Source organism: Sander lucioperca, chromosome 23, assembly GCF_008315115.2.
Source record: "Sander lucioperca isolate FBNREF2018 chromosome 23, SLUC_FBN_1.2, whole genome shotgun sequence".
Taxonomy (NCBI): Eukaryota; Metazoa; Chordata; class Actinopteri; order Perciformes; family Percidae; genus Sander; species Sander lucioperca.
The window spans coordinates 1,048,408-1,075,598 of NC_050195.1; the positions used below are offsets into that span (position 1 = coordinate 1,048,408).

Consider the following 27,191-nt stretch of genomic DNA (forward strand, 5'->3'; position numbering starts at 1 on the left):
TCTCTACTGTACCATAATGAAGCTGCCTGTTGGGATCATGAACCACTGGCACAGGAATGAACAGAAAGACCATTACAGACATTGCAGTTAGACATTACAGACATTACAGTTAGACATTACAGACATTGCAGTTAGGCATTACAGTTAGACATTACAGACATTGCAGTTAGACATTACAGACATTACAGTTAGACATTACAGACATTGCAGTTAGACATTACAGTTAGACATTACAGACATTGCAGTTAGACATTACAGTTAGACATTACAGACATTGCAGTTAGACATTACAGACATTACAGTTAGACATTACAGACATTGCAGTTAGACATTACAGACATTACAGTTAGACATTACAGACATTACAGTTAGACATTACAGACATTGCAGTTAGACATTACAGACATTACAGTTAGACATTACAGACATTGCAGTTAGACATTACAGTTAGACATTACAGACATTGCAGTTAGACATTACAGTTAGACATTACAGACATTGCAGTTAGACATTACAGACATTACAGTTAGACATTACAGACATTACAGTTAGACATTACAGACATTGCAGTTAGACATTACAGACATTAGACATTACAGACATTACAGTTAGACATTACAGACATTGCAGTTAGACATTACAGACATTACAGTTAGACATTACAGACATTGCAGTTAGACATTACAGACATTACAGTTAGACATTACAGACATTGCAGTTAGACATTACAGACATTACAGTTAGACATTACAGACATTGCAGTTAGACATTACAGACATTACAGTTAGACATTACAGACATTGCAGTTAGACATTACAGACATTACAGTTAGACATTACAGACATTGCAGTTAGACATTACAGTTAGACATTACAGACATTGCAGTTAGACATTACAGACATTACAGTTAGACATTACAGACATTGCAGTTAGACATTACAGACATTACAGTTAGACATTACAGACATTGCAGTTAGACATTACAGACATTACAGTTAGACATTACAGACATTGCAGTTAGACATTACAGACATTACAGTTAGACATTACAGACATTGCAGTTAGACATTACAGTTAGACATTACAGACATTGCAGTTAGACATTACAGACATTACAGTTAGACATTACAGACATTGCAGTTAGACTTTACAGACATTGCAGTTAGACATTACAGACATTGCAGTTAGACATTACAGACATTACAGTTAGACATTACAGACATTGCAGTTAGACATTACAGACATTGCAGTTAGACATTACAGACATTACAGTTAGACATTACAGACATTGCAGTTAGACATTACAGACATTACAGTTAGACATTACAGACATTGCAGTTAGACATTACAGTTAGACATTACAGACATTGCAGTTAGACATTACAGACATTACAGTTAGACATTACAGACATTGCAGTTAGACATTACAGACATTCAATGGCATTACAGTTAGACATTACAGACATTGCAGTTAGACATTACAGACATTACAGTTAGACATTACAGACATTACAGTTAGACATTACAGACATTGCAGTTAGACATTACAGACATTACAGTTAGACATTACAGACATTGCAGTTAGACATTACAGACATTGCAGTTAGACATTACAGACATTACAGTTAGACATTACAGCCATTACAGTTAGACATTACAGACATTGCAGTTAGACATTACAGACATTACAGTTAGACATTACAGACATTGCAGTTAGACATTACAGACATTACAGTTAGACATTACAGACATTGCAGTTAGACATTACAGTTAGACATTACAGACATTGCAGTTAGACATTACAGACATTGCAGTTAGACATTACAGACATTACAGTTAGACATTACAGACATTGCAGTTAGACATTACAGACATTACAGTTAGACATTACAGACATTGCAGTTAGACATTACAGACATTACAGTTAGACATTACAGACATTGCAGTTAGACATTACAGACATTACAGTTAGACATTACAGTTAGACATTACAGACATTGCAGTTAGACATTACAGACATTGCAGTTAGACATTACAGACATTGCAGTTAGACATTACAGTTAGACATTACAGACATTGCAGTTAGACATTACAGACATTACAGTTAGACATTACAGACATTGCAGTTAGACATTACAGACATTACAGTTAGACATTACAGACATTGCAGTTAGACATTACAGTTAGACATTACAGACATTGCAGTTAGACATTACAGACATTGCAGTTAGACATTACAGACATTACAGTTAGACATTACAGACATTGCAGTTAGACATTACAGACATTGCAGTTAGACATTACAGACATTGCAGTTAGACATTACAGACATTACAGTTAGACATTACAGACATTGCAGTTAGACATTACAGACATTACAGTTAGACATTACAGACATTGCAGTTAGACATTACAGACATTACAGTTAGACATTACAGACATTGCAGTTAGACATTACAGACATTACAGTTAGACATTACAGTTAGACATTACAGACATTGCAGTTAGACATTACAGACATTACAGTTAGACATTACAGACATTGCAGTTAGACATTACAGTTAGACATTACAGACATTGCAGTTAGACATTACAGACATTACAGTTAGACATTACAGACATTGCAGTTAGACATTACAGACATTGCAGTTAGACATTACAGACATTACAGTTAGACATTACAGACATTGCAGTTAGACATTACAGTTAGACATTACAGACATTGCAGTTAGACATTACAGACATTACAGTTAGACATTACAGACATTGCAGTTAGACATTACAGACATTACAGTTAGACATTACAGACATTGCAGTTAGACATTACAGTTAGACATAACAGACATTGCAGTTAGAAATTACAGACATTGCAGTTAGACATTACAGACATTACAGTTAGACATTACAGACATTGCAGTTAGACATTACAGACATTACAGTTAGACATTACAGACATTGCAGTTAGACATTACAGACATTACAGTTAGACATTACAGACATTGCAGTTAGACATTACAGACATTGCAGTTAGACATTACAGTTAGACATTACAGACATTGCAGTTAGACATTACAGACATTACAGTTAGACATTACAGACATTGCAGTTAGACATTACAGACATTACAGTTAGACATTACAGACATTGCAGTTAGACATTACAGACATTACAGTTAGACATTACAGACATTGCAGTTAGACATTACAGTTAGACATTACAGACATTGCAGTTAGACATTACAGACATTACAGTTAGACATTACAGACATTGCAGTTAGACATTACAGACATTACAGTTAGACATTACAGACATTGCAGTTAGACATTACAGTTAGACATTACAGACATTACAGTTAGACATTACAGACATTGCAGTTAGACATTACAGACATTACAGTTAGACATTACAGACATTACAGTTAGACATTACAGACATTGCAGTTAGACATTACAGACATTACAGTTAGACATTACAGACATTGCAGTTAGACATTACAGTTAGACATTACAGACATTGCAGTTAGACATTACAGACATTGCAGTTAGACATTACAGACATTACAGTTAGACATTACAGACATTACAGTTAGACATTACAGACATTGCAGTTAGACATTACAGACATTGCAGTTAGACATTACAGTTAGACATTACAGACATTACAGTTAGACATTACAGACATTGCAGTTAGACATTACAGACATTACAGTTAGACATTACAGACATTGCAGTTAGACATTACAGACATTACAGTTAGACATTACAGACATTGCAGTTAGACATTACAGACATTACAGTTAGACATTACAGACATTGCAGTTAGACATTACAGACATTGCAGTTAGACATTACAGTTAGACATTACAGACATTGCAGTTAGACATTACAGACATTACAGTTAGACATTACAGACATTGCAGTTAGACATTACAGACATTACAGTTAGACATTACAGACATTGCAGTTAGACATTACAGTTAGACATTACAGACATTGCAGTTAGACATTACAGACATTACAGTTAGACATTACAGACATTGCAGTTAGACATTACAGACATTACAGTTAGACATTACAGACATTGCAGTTAGACATTACAGACATTACAGTTAGACATTACAGACATTGCAGTTAGACATTACAGACATTACAGTTAGACATTACAGACATTGCAGTTAGACATTACAGACATTACAGTTAGACATTACAGACATTGCAGTTAGACATTACAGACATTACAGTTAGACATTACAGACATTACAGTTAGACATTACAGACATTGCAGTTAGACATTACAGACATTACAGTTAGACATTACAGACATTGCAGTTAGACATTACAGACATTACAGTTAGACATTACAGACATTGCAGTTAGACATTACAGTTAGACATTACAGACATTGCAGTTAGACATTACAGACATTACAGTTAGACATTACAGACATTGCAGTTAGACATTACAGACATTACAGTTAGACATTACAGACATTGCAGTTAGACATTACAGACATTACAGTTAGACATTACAGACATTGCAGTTAGACATTACAGTTAGACATTACAGACATTGCAGTTAGACATTACAGACATTGCAGTTAGACATTACAGACATTGCAGTTAGACATTACAGTTAGACATTACAGACATTGCAGTTAGACATTACAGACATTACAGTTAGACATTACAGACATTGCAGTTAGACATTACAGTTAGACATTACAGACATTGCAGTTAGACATTACAGACATTACAGTTAGACATTACAGACATTGCAGTTAGACATTACAGACATTACAGTTAGACATTACAGACATTGCAGTTAGACATTACAGTTAGACATTACAGACATTGCAGTTAGACATTACAGACATTACAGTTAGACATTACAGACATTGCAGTTAGACATTACAGACATTACAGTTAGACATTACAGACATTGCAGTTAGACATTACAGTTAGACATTACAGACATTGCAGTTAGACATTACAGACATTACAGTTAGACATTACAGACATTGCAGTTAGACATTACAGACATTGCAGTTAGACATTACAGACATTACAGTTAGACATTACAGACATTGCAGTTAGACATTACAGACATTGCAGTTAGACATTACAGACATTACAGTTAGACATTACAGACATTGCAGTTAGACATTACAGACATTACAGTTAGACATTACAGACATTGCAGTTAGACATTACAGTTAGACATTACAGACATTGCAGTTAGACATTACAGACATTACAGTTAGACACCATTGCAGTTAGACATTACAGACATTACAGTTAGACATTACAGACATTGCAGTTAGACATTACAGACATTACAGTTAGACATTACAGACATTGCAGTTAGACATTACAGTTAGACATTACAGACATTACAGTTAGACATTACAGACATTACAGTTAGACATTACAGACATTGCAGTTAGACATTACAGACATTACAGTTAGACATTACAGACATTGCAGTTAGACATTACAGACATTACAGTTAGACATTACAGACATTGCAGTTAGACATTACAGTTAGACATTACAGACATTGCAGTTAGACATTACAGACATTGCAGTTAGACATTACAGTTAGACATTACAGACATTGCAGTTAGACATTACAGACATTACAGTTAGACATTACAGACATTGCAGTTAGACATTACAGTTAGACATTACAGACATTGCAGTTAGACATTACAGACATTACAGTTAGACATTACAGACATTGCAGTTAGACATTACAGACATTACAGTTAGACATTACAGACATTGCAGTTAGACATTACGGTTAGACATTACAGACATTGCAGTTAGACATTACAGACATTACAGTTAGACATTACAGTTAGACATTACAGACATTACAGTTAGACATTACAGACATTGCAGTTAGACATTACAGACATTACAGTTAGACATTACAGACATTACAGTTAGACATTACAGACATTGCAGTTAGACATTACAGACATTACAGTTAGACATTACAGACATTGCAGTTAGACATTACAGACATTACAGTTAGACATTACAGACATTGCAGTTAGACATTACAGTTAGACATTACAGACATTGCAGTTAGACATTACAGACATTACAGTTAGACATTACAGACATTGCAGTTAGACATTACAGACATTACAGTTAGACATTACAGACATTGCAGTTAGACATTACAGTTAGACATTACAGACATTGCAGTTAGACATTACAGACATTGCAGTTAGACATTACAGACATTGCAGTTAGACATTACAGACATTACAGTTAGACATTACAGACATTGCAGTTAGACATTACAGACATTGCAGTTAGACATTACAGACATTACAGTTAGACATTACAGACATTACAGTTAGACATTACAGACATTACAGTTAGACATTACAGACATTACAGTTAGACATTACAGACATTACAGTTAGACATTACAGACATTGCAGTTAGACATTACAGACATTACAGTTAGACATTACAGACATTGCAGTTAGACATTACAGTTAGACATTACAGACATTGCAGTTAGACATTACAGTTAGACATTACAGACATTACAGTTAGACATTACAGACATTGCAGTTAGACATTACAGACATTACAGTTAGACATTACAGACATTGCAGTTAGACATTACAGCTTGCAGTTAGACATTACAGACATTACAGTTAGACATTACAGTTAGACATTACAGACATTACAGTTAGACATTACAGACATTACAGTTAGACATTACAGACATTGCAGTTAGACATTACAGACATTACAGTTAGACATTACAGACATTACAGTTAGACATTACAGACATTACAGTTAGACATTACAGGCATTACAGTTAGACATTACAAACAGTACATTTAGACATTACTGACATTGCAGTTAGACATTACAGACATTACAGTTAGACATTACAGACATTACAGTTAGACATTACAAACAGTACAGTCAGTCATTTATGTATGTCCATGGTTACAAACTAAACCTTAATAAAATAATAAAAAATAATAAAAAATATATATATAATATTTTTATAATATAAAAATAACTCAATATTTGCAATTCTCATCTGTCTTAAAGGGGTGGAGTGGACTGGCCACTCCAAGGCTGGTCTTTGTACAATGGTTATCATATTATTCTTCTCTGTTGGATTGATGATTTTGTCTGGCATTGCCTATTTAATCCAAAACTGGAGGATCCTGCCGCTGGTGCTCTTCAGCCCTCTTCTCCTTGTCCTGGGCATCTTTTACTGGTCAGCAGCCTCTTACACCTCAATACCTTTACAAGTTTAAAAAGGTCTTCTCGTCAAACACATTGTTAGAGAAGTTACAATTGTAACATCTAAATCATAGTTTGTGATTTCAAACTTGTGTTCCAATAGGTTTCTCCCAGAATCAGCCCGCTGGCTGATGACCCAAGGCAGGAAGGAGGAGGCACAAAAGGAGCTCCGCAGGGCTGCAAGGGTGAACGGGAGGAAAGTCCCAGAAGATCTGCTAGACGAGGTGAGCTGCATCAAACACACTTTTGACCTTAATACCAAAACAATAAATAAACCTCTGTGTGATATGAGTACATTTTATTTTTACTTGTTTAGCTAGAGATGGAGAGCACACCAGAACTAAAAAACATGTTGGACATCTTTCGGATCTCGTATTTGAGAAAACGTACTCTCATAATGGGCTATCACTGGTGTGTCCACTTTTATTAAGATAATTGTTCATGCCACTGTCTTTCTCATTCAGTGAATTATTATACAGATACATTAAAGCAACACCAAATATTCTTTTGTACCTTAAAATAATGTTTCCAAAATAGTTTCAGTGGTTCATCAACTCGTAACAGGGTGAACGGCACTTCTGCATTTGCTTTGCGGCCCTCTATCGGCTATAACCGCACTATGCAAGTTTGCCAGATCGGGTAGCGGATCTGTAGTTTGAATGACAGCAGTAATGGACAATTCCGCTTACAACCTGTAGTGGGACCTAAGAGGAAAAGTGCTTTGGTGTTGCTTTAATACTGTTAATCAATGATTTTTTTCATAGCTACATTGTTAATAGTGCCCATTTGTCACAATAATCACTCCAACTCTCCAACTGCTACTAGGTTTGCAACAGGTCTTCTGTATTATGGACTGAGCCTCAATGTTGGCAGTTTTGGCCTGAATATCTACCTCACACAGTTCATCTTTGGAATTGTCGAAATTCCTGCAAACCTGAGTGCTTTGGCTCTTATTCAACACTTTGGAAGAACAATAGTTCAAGCATGCTTCCTGTTCTTTGGGGGGGGCTGCTTGCCTCGCGGTCTTTGCTATCCCGAATGGTATTTTCAAAACCTTGGACATGTTTTTATTATGGCGTGGCCATTTTTCTATGTTTATCCGACAGGTACAGAGTATGTTTTCTTAACTTATTATTTACCCACCAGATCTTTCTGTGGTGGTAACTACCACAGCTCTAGTGGGGAAATTTGCTGCTACTGCCTCTTTGAGCACAGCCTACATCTACACTGCAGAATTATACCCAACCATTTTAAGGTAATATCACTCATTCTGCTGCTGTTCATGTTTATTACACAAAAAAATCTAGATAACACTGATAACCTTTTTGGAATTTCGAGTTTGACATGTTTTGTTCTCTGTTTAGTGGTATTTATTGTGGTGATAAATACTGATCAGCTGTATTCTGTGTTTTTAAAGCTTTACTACATAACTTTTTTATATTAATGAACGTCTGTTACATTCAAGCCATTGCCAAATGAGTTGCTACAAGGCTATTTAAGACTATCAGCTCCACACAACTCTCTCTGTATTTGTCAGTATGGCTATGTTCATAAGATTGTGTCATCCGGTGACTTTCCCATGCAGAAACTCAAGTGAAGATAATTACCTCTTCTGAAGAGTCCATCATGTTTTTATAATCCTCCGTGTCCTTCTTGGCTACTAGCAACTGCATGGAGGGGAGGGGTTGTGCGCGATCAAGGAAGGCTTGTATCATGAGGACGTGCCGACAGTGTTGTTGTCATTACTTAGAATTCCTCATGGGGCGACAGAAACTACGCACTATAGCTTTAATACTAATGTCAAAATGTAGAGCTTATAATGCAGTCTTTCAGTCAGCATTGCTCCATGTTGCTGGACAAAGTAGCACCTTTAAAGGTTAGGACTAGGGCTATCTGCAACACTTCTCCTTGGATGACAGATGCAGCCTGAGACGGAAGTGTCATAGGACAGAATGATTATGGAAAGCCACTGGGCTAGAAGTGAATTGCCTGTGTCTCAAAGATCTGCGTAATTCTTTTAATAAGGGAAGCCCTGACTTTGCCAACTTCATTTTTTCTTCAAAAAGAAATCCTAAGATTTGTTTGATGCTATTATTAACATTGTTTCACTGCAGCTCTTTACGTTACCATGTTTCTCCACATATGATTGTAACAAATACCTTACCTTCTTTGTTGATAACGTAATGGATGTTACGTCCAGTATTCATCCTCGGACTCGCCCTCCCAACTCTATAGCCCCTCGCTTTCTCGTACTATTCTGGACTTTTTCTTTAACCTATCAGCTTACAAGATCTGATGGATTGGATTAGAATGGAGCTATTGTTACATTTGCTATTAGTACATGCTATGAGATCGCTGATAAGTCCATTATCTATAGGCAAAATGGTGTAGGTCTAAACTCCATGTGCGCTCGTGTGGCGGGCATCCTCGCTCCGCTGATCAGGCTCCTGGACGTCTACCATTACACCATCCCCATGCTGATATATGGCATCGTCCCCATTGCTGCTGGGGGTTTCTGTTTGCTACTGCCTGAGACCCTTAATGTTGAACTTCAGGAGCACACTGAACTCAGGTGAATAATGAACACATTTTTAACCCACAATATAGAACAAATGGCTGGATGAATTATAGTGAATATGATCTTAGTGGCATAGCCTACATACTGGGCTTTATTATGAGAAGGAACATATGTATTGCAGAAAACCTGAGAATGGAAGTGCTAAGAAGGGATAATATGATAAAGAGGAAAAACCACAGAGTAGTACAAAAAATCCCACGTATAAAATTTGTGAACAGTATTATCTCAGTAGCAGCAGATAGTCTAATCATAATGAACAAATGGATAAATACTGAAATGCAATATGATTTTAGCGATACAAAGAAAAAAAAGGTACTCCATAGTATCAGTAAGTAAGAAGTTGTGGATCGGGTGACACTCTAGAATGCAACGTGTTTAATGATTTTAAGGTACTGTATTATTTAAGTTCTGTAATTCTATACACTAATCCTGCTTTTCATTTCAGAAAATCAGAGAAGGGGCCTACGGGGAACTAAGTCCACATTAAAACATTAAAAACCCCAACACAATTTGTTGACATTAGTTTTTATTGCATTGTATTTTATAATTGGATTATTGTAACAAATACATTCACACCCACAATTTGTCATGTTTAAAGGCATATTAATTCAAATTCTTATCCCAACATGTATTTTAATTACTATTATAATGTCTGATACAGTCAAATGTTTTTTATCTTACACTAGTTAAACAATGGATGGATGGCTACCTTTGGCTAGCCTTTCTTTGTACATTCCTGTGAAATTCACTCATCACAGTAATGTTGTCTTCAGTATCAGTTAGCCATATGCAGACCACAATATCAACATGGCACACTGACAAGAACATGACATCTCTGATGTGAACACTTCAGCAGAACTAAACATTAAGTGTAAGATCCTCTTTATTATCATCTGTACAGACATAACCATCCTAATGCATTTTGCCTTTGTATTTGATCATTATTTAACTATATTTATTTTGGTTTAAAAGAAATCTGTCATTGGTGGGATTTTTCTGCTCAACTACTACACTGATACCCAGGACATTTGCAAAATGGTGTTTTTGATTATTCTCTGTTATCCCAGTTACAATCTAATGTATAAACATTTCATTCAATGTACTTTGTGTCCACAAGAAAGGATTGCACAATTTATTTGCAGTAATTGTGAACAAAACAAGCAAAAGGTCATTTGATGAAAACTGACTGTATGATTAAGCCACTGCTGCAATTAGGGCGTGTGTTACAGTATGTCATCACACTATTATTCATTACCAATCAGTACATGAACACACTGTATAGGATTTGGACAGCAGTTGGCCATCGCATGGTGCCAAAGACATGTTTAATGAAGATTTTCCATGTTGTCACTGTCAAATCAGCTGAGGACACAAACAGAACACAGTTTCAATGGAGGAAAGCCACAATAATGAATGATCATAAACATGACAAAAAGGAATAAATTATAGAGATAAGCGTTGTCTGCTGGTACTCACACTGTTACGGAATATTTATGCCTCAGACTCATTGGCGACCACATCAGCAGTGTTTCTTAGAAGCCATCGGTTCTTGTGTTGAGCATGTCCGAAGCCCTCATCGTAATTCCCTTTTCTTCTGAACAGTTGTTGGTAGTGAAATATGCAGTAGAATTCCCCATACAAAGGTGCATAATTGTACATGCTACAAATAAGCACAATTTGTTAATTTTATTTTAAAAATAAGTTGTATTTTATTTTGCATTTTGTAAATAGTTCATTAGAAGTTGTCATATCTATATACCTCTTAACCAGTGGTTCCCCAACTTTTTTTCTATCATGATTTTTACTTATAGCAGAAAAAGCACAGGTGGAACTAATAACATTAATGATGACTCCAATTACAGTACTGCAATGTAATGCAGCAATTAACAATGTTACTACTTACACCCGGGTTCGACAAGTCAAAATGTTTCTGCTGTCAAAAATCTATTCAACTTAGTTGTCTCCCGGTCATGTGGCACCCCAGTTCAGTTTGGGAACCGGTGCTCCAAAGAAAAATCTAAATACTTGTTGGTCTGTAAGAAGCAGAGCTTCTGTTACATGCAATCACTCAACCATTTAATCAATAAATCAATCAACCAATTAATGAAAGATTTTTAATATGTTTGTCGAACATTACGTTTATTGTATTGGCCTAAATATAAGATGAAGTTCCTTTCAACTATGTTGGGATTGTATTATGTTTTATAACAGTAGCTGAATGAATGCAGCTAGGACCAGGCCAGGACAGAGCTACTGTACCAAAGTAAGCCTATTATTTTAAGAGAGTGTTGCATTTGTGGGTTGCTTGTAGCCTTAGTGTTGCTAAGCTAACAAGTTTCCCCCATCCATTTACATAATAGCGTCTGGTAAAATTTACCAACTGCAAGAGTGTCCTGTTATTTAAACAAAAGTTAGCTCCCATCTGTGCTTAGGCAAGGTTTTTTTTCCATGGAGGAAATAACTATGTGGAAACAAATGCTAGAAGATTGCAAACCTAGAAAGGCTGTCTTAAAGATGCTAGCAATAAGATACATTATTTAATGTGCTTTCAAAGTACTGCTTCTAAGAGCTTTTTCAGAAAAGTGTTTGAATGTGTGACTGAAATATGGATGGAATGCCTATAACTAGCCTCAGCACTCCCCATGAAACATACTTGGATAAGCTAAAACAGGTAAGATTTATCTTTTAATGTTATCTGAAATATTATCTAACAAGACTTTCACAAGAGAGAACAAAAACAGGACAAGTTGCTAACCCTAAGCACTGCTAGAATGAAGCAGTGTGCCAGCTGCTGTCTGTAGGCTACTACTTATACATTTACTATATGTTTGACCTGATGCACGCTAAAAAAGATTTTAACCTGTTTCCCAAGCTGCAACTGTTTTCCTCAATCTAAACAAAGATGGTAGTTGGAAATGACATCGTTCTTGCTCAATTTGTATGATGTGAACCAAAATTGGAATGGTTTATTATTAGTTATAGTTGTCTATATTAATCTGACTGTCTATTGTTTGATAGAACATGGAGATCTCTCATGTCCTACCAGGATAGAAAATCAATAGCATTGTTGCATTGAAAATCATTGATCAATGTTGCAGTTGATTTTTCTGTTAAATAAGTCAGTATTTCACCTTAGTTTTATCTTGCACTGTTTACAACAAAAGCAAGGTTTGTGAAAAATGTATGTGTCAGCAGTAATTTTTTCCATCGGATAAACCGGCTTCAAACAGGCTGAACACATCTCTCGACAAGCTGGTTGAAACTGATGAGAGAAATGAGACTGAGCTTGGTTAAAACAAATATACATATATAAAAACCCATCACAAACTGCAAGTCAACTGACTTCCTTTTTAATTGTACAAATAACATTTAGCATTTAGTTTTAAGTTAGTCTGTGATTTGTTGTCTTATTGCAGCCCCACAGGGAAGAAAATACAATTCTGTATTACAGTTTCTTTATAATCAGCAACACAATGTGCCTCCGTTTCGCAAGGTTCATGCTGAGGGTGTTATTTGTAATATTCAAAAGAATGTCACTGGTGGTTGATGCTTTGACTTGCAAGTGACAGTAACATTAGTAATATGAGTAGTAAGTATAAGTTACATGCACACTGTGAATCATGCCATTTCTGTCTGTATTATTGCTTTGAAGGTGGAGAGTGGAGTGATGCCTCCAAGTTTGCAGTCTGTGCCATTATCTGCCACACTGCTTTTCCTCTTTGACTGATCCTATTGTCTGGCATCGCATATTTGATCCCCAACTGGAGGATCCTGCAGCTGGTGCTCTTCAGCCCTCTTGTTGTTGACCTGCCAACCTTTTACTGGTCAGCAGCCTCTTTGGAATGAATGTTTTACATGATAATCTCCATTTCAACCACAGCAAAAGTAAACCTGTTTGCTATAGGTTGTGATTGTAACCTGTATGTCAATTAGGATTCTTCCAGAGTCAGCTCGCTGGCTTATCACCCAGGGCAGGAAAGAGGAGGCCATAAAGGAGATCCGGAAGGCAGCCAAGGTGAACAGGAGGAAGGTCCCGGAAGATCTGCTGGACAAGGTGAGCTGCATCAAACTCACTTTGGCTTCAACCAAAAGCAAACACAAGTAGGCTGCTAAATAAATATCCCCTAACTAAAAAAGTCCACCTGCATTGTTTAGCTGGAGATTGACGGTACATCCAAAAGAGGAAGCATGTTGGACATCTTCAGGATACCATATCTGAGAAAACGTTCATTTATAACATGCTTCGTTTGGTGAGTATTCATTTCAACCACAACCTGGTGCCAAATCTACAGCTATATACCTTGTTATAGTACACTGAAGATATATGTTAATCAACTTTGTTAATAGGTTTGGAACAAGTCTGGTATACTACGGACTGAGCCTGAATGTTGCCAATTTTGGCACAGTTCATCTTTGGCCTAGTAGAATTTCCTGCACGTCTGGGCAGTTTGGCGCTCATCCAGCACTTTGGAAGGAAAATATGTGAAGCAGGGGTCCTGTTTTTTGGAGGTGCAGCTTGTCTTGGTGTACTTGCTATTCCTAAAGGTAATTTGTTGATAGAAATTGCAATCCTTCCTGAACATACTGTATAATTTACCTGATTCTTGAGCAGGGGCTGAGCCAGATGTAAATATTCACGGCTCATCCCAAACCTATGGGGGTCTGGTGCCGTGCTCCTCCGGGGAGTTTTTTTTCTTCCCATTTACAGCAGCTGCACTATTTTTCAACCAATTGAGATAATAGAATGCCTCAAAATCTGTACATCATTTGGGGAAAAACATGAATGTTGCAGAGAAAAAAATCATCCTGTAGAGCCTACATTACATCTGTAATTGTAATTGTTCTCCAGCTGTCTTCATTATTCTGAAATCAGAACACAACCAATGTTGACTAACTTCACTCCTGACAACTAAAAGGAGGCAAACATGTCTGATTTTGCTCTTTTACATAACAGGTAGGGTAGGAAATATCCCATAAACAGCTTCATTAATCTTGAAACCTATTTTTGTTATACTATGCTGGAGTAAAGTTCACCGAATGAATGTTTAGCTGACAAATGTAATCTGGGCTGCTTTAACTGCAAATCAAGTATCCCAAACACTGCCAAGTAAATGTGGTCTTCAATACTCTGAATTTGATATTGGGCCAACAGAAGAACATTTACTCAATTATATTAGATTACTTTAAGGAATAGGTCTAAACTCGCTGATCAGGCTCCTGGGCGTTTACCATTACGCCCTCCCCATGCTGATATACGGCACAGTGCCCATTGTTGCTGCGTGTTTGTGTTTATTACAGCCTGAAACCCTCAATGTTGAACTCCAGGACCAGGCTGAGCTCAAGTGAGTTGATGAACCCTTTCATAATGGAGCAAAAAGATATTATTCTTGAGAGTTGGTGGATTGGATTTACATTTGTATTATGTAGCCATTGACACACTTCCAAATTAATACTAATCCATGTTTGCTGGTTGTGTAAATAGGCAATTTGAATTTGAAAATGTAAAGTCACTCTTATCATTATTACTGATCATTACTTTTTATTATTATTTCATTGGACTGAATACAAATGTTTCCTACTATGATGACTATTTAAGTACTCCAACAGCATGGCCTTTTTAATGGATTAAGTAGCACAATGTGAGCAGTATTCAGTATCTGATTCCCATTCTGGATTTAGTCGGAATCTAGTTTGTTCTCTGCTAGAACTTAAAAAGTTATTTTGTTAATGAAGTCCTAAATGACGCCTATTATGTTAGTCCTGGGTTTATCAGTTGTAGCTTGCGAGTGAGCTGGTCAACTCCGTCTCTAGCTTATCTGTTTCTGACTGACTTGTTTGAATGACCCCTTTTAAAAAGGTTTTTAGTATGTATGTAATGGCTAAATACATGATACATATATGTTAACTCAGCACTGAAAGTATGCAAAAAATGAAAAGACTGAGCCTATAGCTTAGATATGGGCAGCATTTCCATTAAATGTATTTAAAATACATATTTAATTACTTTTGAGTATTTTGTAATTTGCATTTTGCTGGACAGAAAAAAACAATTATGTAATATGTAACAAAATACTTTTAATAGCTTATAGCTGTGTATTTAAAATAGTATACATTATTTAATATGCCATTTTATTGACAAATAAGAGATTTTATCCCCAGTTTCAAACTGTAGAAAAGAACTGTACAGCAACTAGCCTAGTCTTTGGCTAAATGCAAGTGAATCACGTGACATATATTTCATTTGTGTTCCCCTGGACTACAGTAGGGATCGACCGATACTGGTTTTTCAAGACCAATACAGATTATTAGTAGTTAATAAAACCGATAACCGATATTTGGAACCAATATGCATTTACAGTGAAAATGAAAATCTTTAAGTCAAAATTAAGATTTTGGAATGTTACAAACTCCAACACAAAACTTTGTTCAAATGCTTTAAAGCTATTATTGCACAGTTTTTGTCGTCCCCATGAGGAATTCTAAGTAATGACAACAAAACTGTATATATACTTGGATCTAACAGTACCTAAACCTCCTCAGCAGTGGGAGAAGCAGAAAGTAGCATTTACAGCCTGAACAAGTTAGCTACATATTCAACACAACATATCAACAATGCACCGTGATCAGAGTACATTCACAGAATAGATTTGACTCAGCGGTCACAATCATAGATTAATACATTACACGCGCAGCAGTAGCGCTGTATTAATCAGATCACATTAATGGTAACACAAAGTAGCAGCAATAGCAAATTACTCATTAATAAAACACACTATGTATCTCTGCCCAGACGTAAGCCTTCTTACTGTGTGTTCAGTCCGTTTGTCCGTAGGTTTCCACGAAAGAAACGGGGGTCCGTGTCTGCTCGTCAGCAGATCAGAGGAAGCTTTCCTTCCAAAAAGAGCAGACGGAAGGGAGCTAGAGTCGACTTGAAAAGAAAAACGTGTCCGATTTCCTTCTAGAGAACGTGTTGTTCTCTCTGCAGTTTTGAAACACGATGTGTGTTACAGGATCCAGTAGTGTTCTTCCAGAACACCGAGAGATAAATCCACTTTCGCCAGAAAGTGGAAGTTTTGGCACAAGCTTGCGTGCTTCCTGCAGCAACGGGGTTGCTATGAAAGACGAAGATTTTGGTGTCTAAGCCAGTTTTATAGTCTCAGGCCCCATGCTGTGTTTGGGGTCCACTGGTCCAATGGGAATGCAGGACCTCCTGGTGTTTCGGCCATTTTGTGCAGTAACACCTAGGTGCGACTTTTAGGCTGCAAGGTCTGTGTCGGTACACGATCCGTTCTGCCTGCACGATCCGTTCTGCACATGCGCAAGATAATACTGTTTTACGTATCCATACGACCTGCGCGATCTGTTCCACGCTAGCCTATGGCTAGCCTCCACCGGGAAGCTAACGTTAGTTTAGCTAACAGCTAATTCGGCTAACCGCTAGCTGACAGCTAGATTCAGTCTAAAATAACGTTAACTCAAACGTAATGGGAAAAGCAGGCTACAGCTAAATTAAGACTTCACAGTAATAACAATAAAGACAAGTATTGAGTGATTGTATTTTAAATGAGCACAAGTAAAGTAGAACTGACGTAACAGCTGTTATATATGTTAGGTGTTTGTTATATATGTCAACGTTTATTTTCAAGTTTTATTTTGAGGGTCTTTTAAAGTTATTACATGCTGTCTCAGCTAGCAGTTAGCCGAATTAGCTGTTAGCTAAACTAACGTTAGCTTGCCTGTGGAGGCTAACGGCAGTTGAGTTAACGTTATTTTAGACTGAATCTAGCTGTCAGCTAGCGGTTAGCCGAATTAGCTGTTAGCGAAACTAACGTTAGCTTGGCTGTCGACCGGAAGCGTGGAACAGATCGTGCAGTGTCGTAAATCCTCGTACAACCGCGCATGCGCAAACATTTTGCGCATGTGCAGAACGGATCGTGTACCGACAGTCTGCATGCAGGCTGTTGTTAGAAAATGGGTGATGAACCATCTTTCCTGAGGAGACCTGGATCGGAATTTTCCAGGTAGGCCCTTCTTTGTCTCAGGCCCATTGTCTCTGAGCACATGTTGGCTGGGAATCCTTTGTTTGACAAGATAATGTTTAACTCACTCCTGGACGGTCCCAACACTCCTCTGCACTTATATTGATCGCTCTTGAAAAAAGCATCTGCTAAATGCCAAGTCTAGTGTCATCTGAAAGAACTAGTGCATCACAGTGACCTAACTGTTCAGTTCCCCCAGTTGCATTTCAATTGGCTGTTCACTTAGTTGGTCACTTTGACTAAAGGGAAACCACCAATGCATTCCTGAATTTGCAGCCTCCCACCTCCAAGATATCATGATTGGCCACTTCAAATCTATGATCTTTTCAGTTAAGGTCAGACCCATATTGAGGCTACTTGATACATGATATGTGATAATATCAATTTGTATAGAATGTACTTTTGTATTTACAAATTACTTGTATTTTAATAAATAGATTTTCTCATACCAGTATATTTTGTATTTTATTTTGATACATTTCATGAGCAAGTATTTGTAATGTGTAACAAGATAGAAGAAGTCCGTATCCTCAGCAACAAATGATCCATGAAGAAGACACAGAGCGAAGCCCCATACGTATAAAAACATAGTTGTAAAAACCACACAAACGTGAGGTTCATAGCCATAGTCAACTGGACCTGTTTAAAAGATAAAGTACTAGTTCTTATATAATTATGCTTGGTTAAATATTAACTACAAAGGTGAATTGTATCATTGTTTTCTCCCACACTGCCCTTTGAACGAACCTCTGCAAATGTAGCCACATATCAATATGAGCAACTTCAGGCAGGTCCTAAAGGAGATTGGGGAGTTTGGTTTGTTTCAGAAACGGTTATTGGTTATATTATGCATTCCCAGCATATTTGCTGGTTTTGACATTATTGGTCAGGTGTTTGTAGGAATCAGCTTTCCACATCACTGTAACACTGACTGGATCTTGGAGCGCGGGCCAAACTTGACAGATGAGAGGCAAAGAAATCTCACCCTCCCGGTGAACCATGATGGAAGATTTGAAAGCTGTAATATGTTCACACCTGTGGATTTGGATTTGGAAACCATTGAAGCATATGGGATTAACACTACAACTGGATGCACAGATGGATGGGACTATGGGACACCCATAGGTTCTTCCAGCATTGTGTCAGAGGTAATCAAAACAAACACCTTAGGGACCCTACTAGACTCAAGGCCCTTAGGGTCCAAATTGTTGCTCACACAGTCCCTTAGTTCTGTGTATTGAGACTGTAATTCCATGCAATGGTCCTGATCTCTTTCTTTAATTTATTCCTTCCCTTTCTTCTCCTTTTATAATCCTTTTCTCTTTTCAGTTTGATCTGGTTTGTGACAAGAGTGGTTTGATTGAGGCATCACAGTCCATCTACATGGCAGGTTTTCTGGTTGGAGTGTTGGTGTTTGGGGCAATTTCTGACAGGTAAGGGCCAATAACACATGCACACCCACCTCCTGTCTAATGTATATGATAGTTCACATTCTGTGTAAGACTTGAGGGGATTTTGGTTTCACAGTGACGTTATCATGATAATCACTATTTGTGTTAAAGGAGAATTCTGGTCGATTTCAACACGTAGCTCTGTTGTTTGTAAATTTGGAGTGCTGTCAGTAGTGAGAAAAACGAAAACAATCGGTGCTGCCTACACCGTGTTATCCTCCTGCTAGCTTTAGCACCCAGGAAGCTGAAACAGGGCAAATTTTAAACGAGCTTTTAGCCTCTTAACATGTTCAAAATGTTATTAAAGGTGCCTACTCATGTGAAGTGATTCTTTCCGAGTGAACACAGTGAATCTGACTGCAGTAGATGTGAAAGAAATGTATGAAAGTTCTGCTAATTCAGTTCTGTTTAGTTCTGGTGTTGATACTGCAAGAGAGTGCTTCGGGACCGTCTACAAACTACAACACTGAAAAGAGATACAAAAATATTTTCAAAAATAGGCATATGCTTATTCTTTAGAAGAAAGTACTGTAGTACAACTAGCAGGAGACAAGTTACAGTATAATTGAGATAAGTTTGGAGACACTACCTTATTTAATCATTAAATTAATAAATATTTTTGGTGTATCTCTTTTCGGTGTTGCAGTTTATAGACGGTCCCTAAGCACTCGTCTCACTGCCATCTCAACACCGGAACTAAACAGAGGTATGAATTAGCAGAACTTTCATGCATTTCTTTCACATCTACTGCAGTCAGATTCACTGTGTTCTCTCGGAAGGAATCACTTCACATGGGTAGGCACTTTTAATGACATTTTGAACATTTCGAACACAACACGTTTAAAATAATGCCCTGTTTCAGCCTACTGGGTGCTAAAACTAGCAGGAGGATAACACAGTGTAGGCAGCACCGATTGTTTTCGTTTTTCTTGCTACTGACAGCACTCCAAATTTACAAAGAACAGAGCTACGTTTTTAAATCGACCGGAATTCTCCTTTAAGTACAAGACTTGTGGGGTATCACCAACTGAAAGAAAGGTCTCCTCAGAGTAAATAAAAATCAAGAAAAAGAAAGGAAGTTGTTGTAGGACTCGGCAAAAAAAAGATAGGCTATATGGGCAAGGAGAAACATACAGAGGGATCAACCAATAATCATGCCACCAAGATAGCTAGATGCAAAAACAGTTACTTCTGCGTAACCAACCGTTAAGGGGACTTCTACCCCAAAATGTACCCCTTTCTACGGTATGCAGTGAATGACAGTACAGTACGTAGACTCACTTTGTGTCCTTTAAAACAAAACAAAAGCTCTTTCTCCTCTGTTTGTAGGTTTGGCCGACGCTTTGCAGTCCTACTCTCCCTCTTTCTCCTTCTACTGTTTGGAGTGGGTTCTGCTTTCTCACCAAACATCTATGTTTACATGGTCCTAAAATTTGTCTGTGGGTCTTCAGGAGGGGCCATAATAATGAGCACATCTGTGGTGGGTAAGTACACTGTAGCCCTGGTCCGAATCAGTTGATGAGTTTGTAAACTTGGAGCGTTTCCCCCTTGGTTCTGGTTTCACAGGGAGAAAGATCCAAGCGAACCTAAATGCATCACTACAAATCAAGCAAGAATGTTTACTCCCCCTATTGGTCACATATGTCTGGGGCGGCAGGAGCAAGAAAGTAAATACAGGAAGAAGGTCCTGTCGCATCTCCATGGCTGGATCTCACTTTCCTTATTACTTATTATTACTTACTGAACCAGAAGTTGTTCTGTCCCTCCTTCGTAAAGGCTGTCTTAAAGCTCTTATTTCTGCCCCGAGGAGCGAGCATCGAGGAGGGATCCCCGTGGAGGTATAAACCAGGATACACGAGAGCAGCCTTCCAGGAAGCCGTGCTGCTGAAAGGGTTGCTAACTCCGCCCATACAGCTGACAAATCCATGTGACATTTCAGAGGAAAGGATGTCTCATCCCTCTTAAACATCCTCTCTCCTTCCATGATTTCCTTGCTTTTCTCCTGTGCTTCCTTGGTGGGAGGGACTAAAATGCGAGGAACGGAGGCAAGTGGAGGAGCCGGGGATGCAATTTAATGACCTGAGACCTAGCCCATGTATTCATTAAAATAAGATCCAGACATTGTTTTCTGAGCGACGTTACTACGTCTACTCTGCTCACCGGGACTTCGCTCTGCTCTGCTGGCGTCTGTCTCCAACTTGAGCGTCGGCTGGCTTGACCACGGAGATGCGAGTGGTGGTGAGCTTGACTGCAGTAGGCCTATATTTCTGTGACAGAAACATTGCAAGCTGCTACAGTTTGCAAAGCACACTTGACTATGAGAAGCGTTTAGCTCAAACTTGCAGCGTATACCTGGAAGGTTGGTCGGATCACATTCTCACCACAAATAAAACAAACTAAAATGTACCAGAGTTCTTTTGTAAGCGGACCGAGGTGGTCCACACCCGAGGTCCACACACACACACACACACACACACACACACAAGGTGCTCGTCAGGAGGGAAGGTAGCCTGACATCAGCTTAGGTCCATCAGGTCAAATAAATGTCAAATAAACAACATCCTATGAATGCTGAACCTGTAGCTCATCAGCATATGAAGTAATTGTAAAAGACTTGAAATTGACTATATTTCACCATCTTTTCCGTCAGTGCCTTCAATTCCACTAAAATAAATGTATGTCCACGGTTACAAACTAAACCTTGTTGTTACCACTGAAATAAATAACTCAATATGTGCAATTCTCATCTGTCTTAAAGGGGTGGAGTGGACTGGCCGCTCCAAGGCTGCTCTTTGTACAATGGTTATCATATTATTCTTCCCTGTTGGACTGATGATGTTGTCTGGCATTGCCTATTTAATCCAAAACTGGAGGATCCTGCAGCTGGTGCTCTTCAGCCCTCTTCTCCTTGTCCTGGGCATCCTTTACTGGTCAGCAGCCTCTTACACCACAATACCTTTACAAGTTTAAAAAGGTCTTCTCGTCAAACACATTGTTAGAGAAGTTACAATTGTAACATCTAAATCATAGTTTGTGATTTCAAACTTGTGTTCCAATAGGTTTCTCCCAGAATCAGCCCGCTGGCTGATGACCCAAGGCAGGAAGGAGGAGGCACAAAAGGAGCTCCGCAGGGCTGCAAGGGTGAACGGGAGGAAAGTCCCAGAAGATCTGCTAGACGAGGTGAGCTGCATCAAACACACTTTTGACCTTAATACCAAAACAATAAATAAACCTCTCTGTGATATGAGTACATTTTATTTTTACTTGTTTAGCTAGAGATGGAGAGCACACCAGAACGAAGAAACATGTTGGACATCTTTCGGATCTCGTATTTGAGAAAACGTACTCTCATAATGGGCTATAACTGGTGTGTCTTTCTCACTTAGTGAATTATTATACAGATACATTAAAGCAACACCAAATATTCTTTTGTACCTTAAAATAATGTTTCCAAAATAGTTTCAGTGGTTCATCAACTCGTAACAGGGTGAACGGCACTACTGGATTCGCTTTGCGGCCCTCTATCGGCTACAACCGCACTATGCAAGTTTGCCAGATCGGGTAGCGGATCTGTAGTTTGAATGACAGCGGTAATGGACAATTCCTCTTCCAACCTGTAGTGGGACCGAAGAGGAAAAGTGCTTTGGTGTTGCTTTAATACTGTTAATCAATGATTTTTTTCATAGCTACATTGTTAATAGTGCCCATTTGTCACAATAATCTCTCCAACTCTCCAACTGCTTCTAGGTTTGCAACAAGTCTTCTGTATTATGGACTGAGCCTAAATGTTGGCAGTTTTGGCCTGAATATCTACCTCACACAGTTCATCTTTGGAATTGTCGAAATTCCTGCAAACCTGAGTGCTTTGGCTCTTATTCAACACTTTGGAAGAAGAATGGTTCAAGCATGCTTCCTGTTCTTTGGGGGTGCTGCTTGCCTCGTGGTCCTTGCTATCCCGAATGGTATTTTCAAAACCTTGGACATGTTTTATTATGTGAAAACATTTGTTATAAAGGTGGCAATTTTTCTATGTTTATCCAACAGGTACAGAGTATGTTTTCTTAACTTATTATTTATCCACCAGATCTTTCTGTGGTGGTAACTACCACAGCTCTAGTGGGGAAATTTGCTGCTACTGCCTCTTTGAGCACAGCCTACATCTACACTGCAGAATTATACCCAACCATTTTAAGGTAATATCACTCATTCTGCTGCTGTTCATGATGATTACACAAAAAAATCTAGATAACACTGATAACCTTTTTGGAATATCGAGTTTGACATGTTTTGTTCTCTGTTTAGTGGTATTTATTGTGGTGATAAATACTGATCAGCTGTATTCTGTGTTTTTAAAGCTTTACTACATAACTTTTTTTATATTAATGAACGTCCGTTACATTCAAGCCATTGCCAAATTAGTTGCTACAAAGCTAATTAAGACTATCAGCTCCACACAACTCTCTCTGTATTTCTCAGTATGGCTATGTTAATAAGATTGTGTCGTCTGGTGACTTTCTCGCGCAGAGTCCAAGTGAAGATAATTACCTCTTCTGAAGAGTCCATCATGTTTTCATAATCCTCCGTGTCCTTCTTGGCTACTAGCAACTGTATGGAGGGGAGGGGTTGTGCGCGATCACGAAAGGCTTGTATCATGTGGACGCGCTGACAGTGTTGTTGTCATTACTTAGAATTCCTCATGGGGGTGACAGAAACTATGCACTATAGCTTTAATACTAATGTCAAAATGTAGAGCTTATAATGCAGTCTTTCAGTCAGCATTGCTCCATGTTGCTGGACAAAGTAGCACCTTTAAAGGTTAGGACTAGGGCTATCTGCAACACTTCTCCTTGGATGACAGATGCAGCCTGAGACGGAAGTGTCATAGGACAGAATGATTATGGAAAGCCACTGGGCTAGAAGTGAATTGCCTGCATCTCAAAGATCTTCGTAATTCTTTTAAAAAGGGGGGAACCCTGACTGCTTACTTTGCCAACTTCTTCAAAAAGAAATCCTAAGATTTGTTTGATGCTATTATAACATTGTTTCACTGCAGCTCTCTACGTTACCATGTTTCTCCACATATGATTGTAACAAATACCTGACCTTCTTTGTTGATAAGGTAATGGATTTTACGTCCAGTATTCATCTTTGGACTCGTCCGCCCAACTCTATAGCCCCTCTCTATTTCCTTCTATTCTGGACTCATTCTTTAAAGGTGCTCTAAGCGATGTCACGTGTTTTTAGGTTACAACATTTTTTGTCACATACAGCAAATCTCCTCACTATCCGCGAGCTGCCTGTCCCCTGAACACACTGTAAAAAAACGCGGTCTCTGTAGACAGCCCAGGCTCCACAAACGCCAACAAAAACAAGCTGTACCAACCTGCACCACGAGACATAACAAACAGTCTTCCAGCGAATAACCGAAAAGAAGGATTTGGGGGTGGGGGGTGGGGGTTGGGGGGTTAGTGCGTGGAAGCACGGAAGGGAGGGAGTGGGGACGGGATGAGGAGGAGGGAGGGGAAAGCTAGCCTCATTTTGTTTGAAAATACTTTGAACGTCAACAAGAAGTGCTGTCACCCAACATCGCTTAGAGCACCTTTAACCTATCAGCTTACAAGATCTGATGGATTGGATTATAATGGAGCTATTGTTACATTTGCTATTAGTACATGCTATGAAATCGCTGATAAGTCCATTATCTATAGGCAAAATGGTGTAGGTCTAAACTCCATGTGCGCTCGTGTGGCGGGCATCCTCGCTCCGCTGATCAGGCTCCTGGACGTCTACCATTACACCATCCCCATGCTGATATATGGCATCGTCCCCATTGCTGCTGGGGGTTTCTGTTTGCTACTGCCTGAGACCCTTAATGTTGAACTTCAGGAGCACACTGAACTCAGGTGAATAATGAACACATTTTTAACCCACAATATAGAACAAATGGCTGGATGAATTATAGTGAATATGATCTTAGTGGCATAGCCTACATACTGGGCTTTATTATGAAAAGGAACATATGTATTGCAGAAAACCTGAGAATGGAAGTGCTAAGAAGGGATAATATGATAAAGAGGAAAAACCACAGAGTAGTACAAAAAAATCCCACATATAAAATTTGTGAACAGTATTATCTCAGTAGCAGCAGATAGTCTAATCATAATGAACAAATGGATAAATACTGAAATGCAATATGATTTTAGCGATACAAAGAAAAAAAAGGCACTCCATAGTATCAGTAAGTAAGAAGTTGAGGATCGGGTGACACTCTAGAATGCAACGTGTTTAATGATTTTAAGGTACTGTATTATTTAAGTTCTGTAATTCTATACACTAATCCTGCTTTTCATTTCAGAAAATCAGAGAAGGGGCCTACGGGGAACTAAGTCCACATTAAAACATTAAAAACCCCAACACAATTTGTTGACATTAGTTTTTATTGCATTGTATTTTATAATTGGATTATTGTAACAAATACATTCACACCCACAATTTGTCATGTTTAAAGGCATATTAATTCAAATTCTTATCCCAACATGTATTTTAATTACTATTATAATGTCTGATACAGTCAAATGTTTTTTATCTTACACTAGTTAAACAATGGATGGATGGCTACCTTTGGCTAGCCTTTCTTTGTACATTCCTGTGAAATTCACTCATCACAGTAATGTTGTCTTCAGTATCAGTTAGCCATATGCAGACCACAATATCAACATGGCACACTGACAAGAACATGACATCTCTGATGTGAACACTTCAGCAGAACTAAACAGTAAGTGTAAGAGCCTCTTTATTATCATCTGTACAGACATAACCATCCTAGTGCATTTTGCCTTTGCATTTGATCATTATTGAACTATATTTATTTTGGGTTAAAAGAGATCTGTCATTGGTGGGATTTTTCTGCTCAACTACTACACTGATACCCAGGATATTTGCAAAATGGTGTTTTTGATTATTCTCTGTTATCCCAGTTAAAATCAAATGTATAAACATTTCATTCAATGTACTTTGTGTCCACAAGAAAGGATTGCACAATTTTTTTTGTGTTGCAGTAATTGTGAACAAAACAAGCAAAAGGTCATTTGATGAAAACTGACTGTATGATTAAGCCATTGCTGCAATTAGTGCGTGTGTTACAGTATGTCATCACACTATTATTCATTACCAATCAGTATATGAACACACTGTATAGGATTTGGACAGCAGTTGGCCATCGCATGGTGCGAAAGACATGTTTAATGAAGATTTTCCATGTTGTCACCGTCAAATCAGCTGAGGACAAACGGAACACAGTTTCAATGGAGGAAAGCCACAATAATGAATGATCATGAATATGACAAAAAGGAATAAATTATAGAGATAAGCGTTGTCTGCTGGTACTCACACTGTTACGGAATATTTATGCCTCAGACTCATTGGCGACCACATCAGCAGTGTTTCTTAGAAGCCATCGGTTCTTGTGTTGAGCATGTCCGAAGCCCTCATCGTAATTCCCTTTTCTTCTGAACAGTTGTTGGTAGTGAAATATGCAGTAGAATTCCCCATACAAAGGTGCATAATTGTACATGCTACAAATAAGCACAATTTGTTAAATTAAAAAAAAAAAAAAATTGTATTTTATTTTGCATTTTGTAAATAGTTCTTTAGACGTTGTCATATCTATATACCTCTTAGCCAGTGGTTCCCCAACTTTTTACTGTCATGATTTTTACTTATCATAGCAGAAAAAGCACAGGTGGAACTAATATTATTAATGACGACTCAGCAATTATAGTACTGCAATGCAATGCAGCAATTAACAATGTTACTACTTACACCCGGGTTCGACAAGTCAA

The 27,191-nt window shown here is 38.0% G+C and overlaps 1 protein-coding gene, 1 long non-coding RNA gene and 1 pseudogene across 2 annotated transcripts; all 3 read left to right on the forward strand.

Annotated features, from left to right (window-relative positions):
• Positions 1 to 10,699, forward strand: part of LOC116067138 — a 46,642-nt pseudogene extending 35,943 nt beyond the window's left edge.
• A 2,734-nt stretch (positions 10,700 to 13,433) lies between these two features.
• On the forward strand, positions 13,434 to 14,262 carry LOC116067145. The gene is made up of 4 exons (XR_004109123.2): positions 13,434 to 13,684; positions 13,794 to 13,914; positions 14,016 to 14,110; positions 14,208 to 14,262. It is a non-coding gene; the product is annotated as an uncharacterized LOC116067145 (long non-coding RNA).
• A 4,388-nt stretch (positions 14,263 to 18,650) lies between these two features.
• Positions 18,651 to 26,099, forward strand: LOC116067144 (solute carrier family 22 member 13-like). Its single transcript, XM_031323464.2, has 10 exons — positions 18,651 to 19,047; positions 19,229 to 19,332; positions 20,680 to 20,834; positions 22,109 to 22,280; positions 22,410 to 22,530; positions 22,623 to 22,717; positions 23,098 to 23,312; positions 23,435 to 23,543; positions 25,059 to 25,253; positions 25,706 to 26,099. The coding sequence occupies exons 1-10, from the start codon at positions 18,673 to 18,675 to the stop codon at positions 25,734 to 25,736; spliced, it is 1,572 nt and encodes a 523-aa protein (XP_031179324.1). The 5' UTR covers positions 18,651 to 18,672; the 3' UTR covers positions 25,737 to 26,099.
• The last annotated feature ends 1,092 nt before the right edge of the window (positions 26,100 to 27,191 follow it).

Excerpts from the sequence above, each read along its gene's own strand:
- LOC116067144 (XM_031323464.2), top strand. The coding sequence starts at position 18,673 with ATGAGCAACTTCAGGCAGGTCCTAAAGGAGATTGGGGAGTTTGGTTTG. Across the intron at positions 22,531-22,622 it reads CAGAAGATCTGCTAGACGAG|CTAGAGATGGAGAGCACACC; the intron begins GTGAGCTGCATC and ends TTACTTGTTTAG. Across the intron at positions 22,718-23,097 it reads CTCATAATGGGCTATAACTG|GTTTGCAACAAGTCTTCTGT; the intron begins GTGTGTCTTTCT and ends AACTGCTTCTAG.